We start from the raw sequence: 6,712 nt of genomic DNA, 5'->3' as shown, positions 1-6,712 counted from the left end.
CGTCCCCGCGGAGCGGCGCGCGGGCCGTTGGCCGTTGGCGGAAGGGGGGGGCGGGGCGGCACGGCCCTTTCCGGCGGGCGCCATGGCGGCGGGCGTGGAGCTGGGCTTCGCGGGGGCGGCGGCGCCGGGCGAGGCCTGGCGGCTGCGCAGCGCCCACTTCCCCAGCAAGGTCGGGGGGCGGCCGGCGTGGCTAGGCGAGGCCGGGCTGCCGGGCCCCGCCGCCCTGCGCTGCGGCCGCTGCGCGCAGCCCTGCGCGCTGCTGCTGCAGCTCTACGCGCCGCTGCCCGGCCGCGCCGACGCCTTCCACCGCAGCCTCTTCGTCTTCGCCTGCCGCGGCGCCGCCTGCTACCGCCCGCCCGGCCCGCGGGGCCCCCTGCGCGGTGAGGCGGGGGGCGGGCGGGGGCCGCCGGGGGGGCCGCGGGGGGGCCGGGGCCGCCCCGCTCACCCGCCGCCTCTCGCCCGCAGTGTTCCGCAACCAGCTGCCGCGGCGCAACGACACCTACCCCGAGGAGCCGCCGCCGCGGGAGCCGCCGCCCGCCAGCGCCGCCGCCGCGCCGCCCCGGCGGCTCCGCAGCGGCGCGGCGCTGTGCCGCGTGTGCGGCTGCCTGGGGCCCCGCGCCTGCGGCCGCTGCCGCCGCGCCGCCTACTGCGGCCCCGAGCACCAGGCCCTGGACTGGCGGCGGGGGCACCGGCGGGCCTGCGCGCAGCCCGGCGCCGCAGGTGGGCCCCGCGGGGCGGCGGGGGAGGGGGGGCCTTTCCGGCGGGGACCAGGCTCAAAACGTGGTGCGGTGACAAGCCGTGAGGCGATAAACGTTAATGCAGCCGCGGCTTTAGAAGAAAGGCTCCCGCTGGCTGCATCGCCGTGTGGTCGTTGCGCCTGCTGTTTGCAGAGCGTTCCTTAGGAAGGGTTGCCAGTGCAGAGCCAACAGTCCTCAGCATGCCAGAATTCATCAGTTAGTGGTGTAAGGGCCTGCAAAGGAAAGAAAAAAGAAGCTTATGTCTTTTACATTGTTTTGTGATTTGCAGAGAAACCACGAATGATTCTTTCAGAAGCTTTTCTTCTGTTAGAATTTTACTTCAACAACATTAGAATTTGGGATCTTTGTTTTTCCTGGAAGGCTAATAAATTTAGAGCATACCTTTGGGTTTCTTTCAAAGACGTCTTTCTGGCCTTCTTATATCATAAAAACTTAAAGAACATAAACTTATTTTTTCCCTTTGCAGGTTACTTTTAAGATGGCTTATTCATAAACTGTAAAGGAGCATACAAAGTTGATGCCTAAAGGGATACTGTGAAGATCAGTAGATGAGAAAAGTACCTTTTACAAGTGTGCTATTTTAGAGTCCCTTTTCTTTAAGCCATCTGCTCTCCCACTGTTATTCTCATACTTGTTTGCTCATAGTTAAAGGAATACGTACTGAACACTTACAGCTAGAAACCTGCTGTAGTCATGATTTTATTGAAAGTTCTTTTTTGGCTTTAGAAGTATCAGGTTAATAATGGTGCGATGAAATTTGGTGTGTGTGAGGTGTCTCTGTCTGTATGTTGCAGGATGCTAGTCCCTAAACTTTGATTATGAGAAGTGGAAATAAACAGTAGGTAAAAGCTGGAATTAGGCAAAACAAGTTATGGATCAGGTGTTTAAAACATATTTATTTAAACAGTGAAAATTTGAAACATGTAAAAACATTTAATTATCCCCTCATTCTTATAGAAGGTACACTTGATGCATTTTTTAATAACTTTGCTCACAAATACAAAGGGAAAAATAAGAAAAATGGTGTAGCCACAAGGCGTTGGTTGCATGCTTGTCTTCTGTGAATATGCTAGTTAGAATGAGGTATGTACAGAGCTGTAAAACTGCGTTTTTTTCTTAAATGCAGCTCCTAACACTGTTCAGTCTGTCCTCTGTCACATGAATTTACAAAGGTTGAGAGCAACTCGTCACCTATTGTAGTTTTCTACTGTGGCTAAAACCAAATCTGCCTCCTTTTACTTTAAGATCAGATCTCTTTTAGCAGTGATGTAAATCCTTTTTGCTCTTGCAATGTTTGTGCTGTATTTTTAAGTAGCTACTTCTGGGAGAAGAACATGAAATATGGGATGACATTGTGAAATAGTATCTACTTTCTGTTTTTGCAGGTGATTTGGAGGATGCAGTTCCAGACCATAATGAATTCCTTTTTCCAGAATATGAAATTTTGATAGAACCTGAGGAACCAGAATCTCCTGCTGATAGCAGTGTAGATCCTGATGATGAAGAAGGAGCTGTAGATACATCAGAGAACTCAGACAAACAAGAGGAACTCAGAGCTACAGGCAGTGCAAGTAAGAAATAAGTGATGCTGCCTGAAATTCTTCCTGGTGCAGCCTGTATTGCATCTGTAAAGTGTAAAATACTGTGTTATTTTGAAGAGTTCATTGTAAACTGCTTGTGACAAAAGGCTTATCTGTGGTCATCTGTGATGCAAACAAAAACCTGCTTCCATAGTCAAGCTATTTCTGTTAACTGTGGCTTGTTGTTATGTGCTGCTGTCTTGCACAAGTCTTTTGTATGTATCCCATAATATAAGTTGCTTTTGTGGGGAGACTTGCTGAGCAATGGGTAGAAGAGTGACTAGTTTCATAGTCTTGAATTACTGTTCTAGATTGGTAGCGCCAAATTCTCCTGCCATCTGTTGAGCTGTAGGTTTTATTTGGTGAGGTTACTTGAAAATACTTTTATTATTTCTCAATACAAGAACTAGGAGACATCAAGTATCAGGTAGCAGGTTTAAAACAAATGTATTTTTCACATGAGGTATAATGAGTGCTGCAGCTCTTGTCTTACAGTCATGTGGAGGTCAGAAGTGTTGGTTCAGCAGTGATCAGGTGGAGTCATAGGCAAACTCCCCTAATGGCTCCCCCCAGCCCCTCGGAGCTGTCAGAGCAGCTGTTGCTGCAGTCGAGCTGCAGATAGCTGGGAGCGTACTGTATCGCTGTGTGCTTCCCTCAAGTGAGAAAAATAGGGCCCTGAGTGTCTGCTTCTGGCTACTGTTGGAGACAGAAGATTGAGTTAAATGGGTTTGGCTTCATCTGGTTAAACTTTTATGACAAATACTTAATAAACCTCCTTGTCTGTGCTGGAGGAAAACTGCTTTGAGGAGACCTTAATTGACCTTCAGAAGTTGAAGTGTAGGCCCTTTCCCTAAAATATTAATGATGGGTTTTCAGCTCCCCACCACAGGGGCTTTGCACAGAGCTGGGCTGTAGGAGCGTGTGGTGTTACAGGGAAAGTTGCTTGGTTCCTAGCTGAATCTTACGGAGGTCTCAAGCTGTCTAGAGATTGCTCAGTGCTCTGCAAGGATGTGAGCCAGGCAGTGCTGTTGGCAGGGATATAAGAGAAGCCTTTCAGTGATGGAAACTTACTCTGGCACACACACAGCTCAGGTGGCCTTTTTAGGTGTCCGATTCAGAACGTTCAGCAGTCTCACTGATCCCTACTGAAGGCCATAAACTTTGGTAAACTGACTCCTCTCCCTCCCTTTCTAACATTACAGGATTGAAATCTATGTTTAAAATGCTACAAAAACTAATAAACGGATGGGTGCATGACTGAGTCTTACATTTTTCAGAAAGAAAAGGTCTTTGATGTTTTGTAATTTTTTTATTTGAGTGTTTTACCCTGGGAGTGATTCTCAAGGGCAAAATGCACTTACAGATACAATACTGTCTTTAATTTGCGGCCATTTGTGTTAGCCGGTAATCTTTCATGGGCTTTTTCTTGCTTAGATGAAGCATTGGAATGCTTAGATGAAGAGACACTGGAAGCAATGGCAAAACATGAGACTGAAGACGACAAGATCTTCCAGAAGTTTAAGGAGCGAATAGCTGCAGAACCAGAGCAGGTCAGAACTTACATGTTCTGATGCAGCATTTGGCTGCATCTGCAAAATGTTTCACTGCCTTACCTACCTGCAGTTAGAAATGGCTATGGGGATACCTCATCATCCTCTGCATGCTTTAACCAATGTATGCTACTGTTCTTTAGATGCAGAAATTGATTTGTGATGAAGTAAGAATTTAGCACCTGCTCATCTAACTCAGACAGAAATTGGTCAGGATGACCAGGCACAGGGGCATTAAAGCCAACATGAGGGGGGCATCTGCTGGCCTGTCAAGTGGTTCTAGCAAAAGAAGAGGAAATATCGCCCTCCTGCTGCCACCTTCTTGCATACCCTGGCCTTTGGCCCTGTTGGCTTTCCTTCTCACCAGAACCAAAACTGCGGAGAAGAGCCATGTCACTCTCGCCATTTGCGGGTGAGAGTGACATGGGTGTCATCTGACACATGGGAGTTGGTTTGGCTTTTGTAAGGCTGACTGAACGAGTGATGGGTTTAAATTTTCAACTATTTTTTAAAAAAAAAAAAGCTCCCCTCCCCCACTATTACTTGCCACCACAAAAGGCAAAAAAAAAATACTGTCAGAGAAAATACAGGCCTAGATCTATAAAAGTGGTGGAGAAAAAAAGAGATTCTTGCCACGTCTTACCTGGTAGCTCAGGTATTAGGGTGCACATTCAGAAAGTAGGAGACTTTCTTTCTGTTCACTCCTCTACTTGGGGTAGGTGCATCACCTGCCTCTGATGATCCACATACCAGCTGATCCCCACCAGTGTCCTGTTGTTAATGCCTCATTTTCTATACGAATATTTAAATAGTAACCAAATAACAAAGGATATGAATGTCCGAAAATACCTCCATCTTGGACATTAAGACAGTCCCCTTGCATTTAGGCCATGGGGAAGAACTGACTTTTGTCTGCATCCATTTTACAGCTTTGTGTATGTCAGTAAATACCAATTTTATACCAAGGTGAAAAAGACAATCTTGAGAACTTAAACTCCTGCTCCATTTCAGATTATTAGATACTGCAGAGGAGGAGAAGGCCCCATCTGGGTGTCAGGTGAAAATATTCCTGAAGAAAAAGATATCCCAAATTGCTCATGTGGTGCCAAAAGGATATTTGAATTCCAGGTATGTAAATTCATCTAAAGATAATATAGGTACTGTAGTTCAAACTTAACAGGTTCTAATTTAACTATCTCACTGTAATTATAAGCCAATATCTGTAAAAGTTGCCACACAATAACTATGCTAAATTGTATAGAGACCTTATTTACTAGTATAACTGCCGTTTCTTATAAGACATACATTCACATATAGAAAGTAGGTTTTGATCCTGATAATTTGTGTGATCCATAAAATGGTGCAATTGTGGCTATGGAACCATCTTGTAAGTAATAGGACTCTGGTATTGTTTCTTTTAAAGAAGAAGAACATTTCAGGATGTGAATTGGAAGTACACCTAGCTGGAAGTATCCAGGTAGGTGTAGAATTTTAGATGCTAGAAGTGTCCGTACAGGGAGTACACTTCATGTCATGAAAAGACAAACAATTTAGTTACGAAGATATTTTCAAATAGAAAGAGGTTTGTTTATAAATCAGACAACACTTAGTCAAATGGAACTTCTATTGGAGAATGTTTTAAAAATAGATGTGTGCTTTTACTTAAGCTGTTTATTGCTCCTTAAATAAATAAACAGAGCCATGCATTTGATTTCTTGTGCATCGACTACAATGTCTGAGGGAATCCAAATATATTTAGTTTGAACTGCCATGTTATTAAATAAGCTTTGACTGGGATATTGGTATGAGAGAACATAAATGAAGGCAGAACTTTCTTAGGGGAAGAGAAACGGTAAGAAGGTAGGGAGTTAGTTGTGGCCTGTCTCTAAACTCTTGTTTTTCTTTGAAGATTATGCCACAGCTACTGAACCACCTGAAGGTCGACAGCCTTGGAGAGAGCATTGACTGGGGAACGCTGGCGGTGTACACATGTGCCAATAACTGTAATGAGGGGAATCAGTACACTGAGGAGTTCATATGGAAACAAGACTTCTCTGCAGGGTCTATGTAACTTCCATCATGTTACTAAGTTGAATCATCTAAATCTAATACCTTCCTTGCTTCAGTGCATCTGTGCACTTTGCAAACAGGTAATGGAACTGATGTCACTGATATCTTGTAACGGTGATAAAAATACTGAGAAAAGTGGACCTTGGCAGCTGCTTTCCTGTGTTCCAGTGGAGCATTTTACTTCAGCCTGCTACTGAAACCAGATGCTTTTTTTCAGTAAATTTCACCTCAAATCTTGCATCATATCATACAGCATAGTTCTGAATGTTTAAATAAAGATGAAACACTCTTGGAGTGGTAGAGGTGTCCTTTGTCAGTGACTGGACTTTTAGAACTTAAACTGTTGTCTGTCAAGATTTTCTTCGTGCTGCTCAAAAATTAATTCACAGGAAAAGCAGATTACTGTAAGATCACCAAGTGCTTATGCTCAGGAGGTGTGTAGAAGTCCTAGCTAACACAAATTAAGGGTGCCTAGCCTTTTGGTACATAACTTAAATCTCCTGCTCTTTTTCAAAAGGTACGCTGAGTAAATTGGTAGCAGCTATTATACTCTGTGGTTCAGTGGTATTTCAGGATAAATTGCACCAAAATTGTTCCCTTAAGTGTTTTATCTGACTTAGGACCAATAGCAGAGTTTAACAATCATCTACTGCATTGGACGGTCTGATGCAAAAGTAGTTTAAACCAAGGTTGCTATAATAGAACATGTTTTTATTGTTGCTTACTACTTGTAGCAGTAGATTTTCAAGTTGAA

General features: G+C 44.9%; 1 protein-coding gene across 2 annotated transcripts; it reads left to right on the top strand.

The window, feature by feature from the left end:
- The first annotated feature begins 67 nt into the window (after positions 1–67).
- PDCD2 (programmed cell death 2) lies at positions 68–6,258 on the top strand. Of its 2 annotated transcripts, XM_067293400.1 has the most exons (6): positions 68–380; positions 466–720; positions 2,144–2,329; positions 3,773–3,888; positions 4,900–5,016; positions 5,798–6,258. In XM_067293400.1, exons 1-6 carry the CDS (start codon positions 83–85, stop codon positions 5,957–5,959), a joined length of 1,134 nt encoding a protein of 377 aa, XP_067149501.1. In that variant the 5' UTR covers positions 68–82; the 3' UTR covers positions 5,960–6,258. The 2 variants fall into 2 exon arrangements, with proteins under 2 accessions (XP_067149501.1, XP_067149502.1); XM_067293401.1 differs by lacking the exon at positions 466–720.
- The last annotated feature ends 454 nt before the right edge of the window (positions 6,259–6,712 follow it).

This window comes from Apteryx mantelli, chromosome 3 (genome assembly GCF_036417845.1).
Source record: "Apteryx mantelli isolate bAptMan1 chromosome 3, bAptMan1.hap1, whole genome shotgun sequence".
NCBI lineage: Eukaryota > Metazoa > Chordata > Aves > Apterygiformes > Apterygidae > Apteryx > Apteryx mantelli.
This window is presented reverse-complemented; position numbering and strand designations above follow the sequence as displayed.

Coding starts and splice junctions, on each gene's coding strand:
- PDCD2 (XM_067293400.1), top strand. CDS start 83: ATGGCGGCGGGCGTGGAGCTGGGCTTCGCGGGGGCGGCGGCGCCGGGC. Junction 381..465: donor CCCGCGGGGCCCCCTGCGCG/GTGAGGCGGGGG, acceptor TCTCGCCCGCAG/TGTTCCGCAACCAGCTGCCG. Junction 3,889..4,899: donor TAGCTGCAGAACCAGAGCAG/GTCAGAACTTAC, acceptor GCTCCATTTCAG/ATTATTAGATACTGCAGAGG.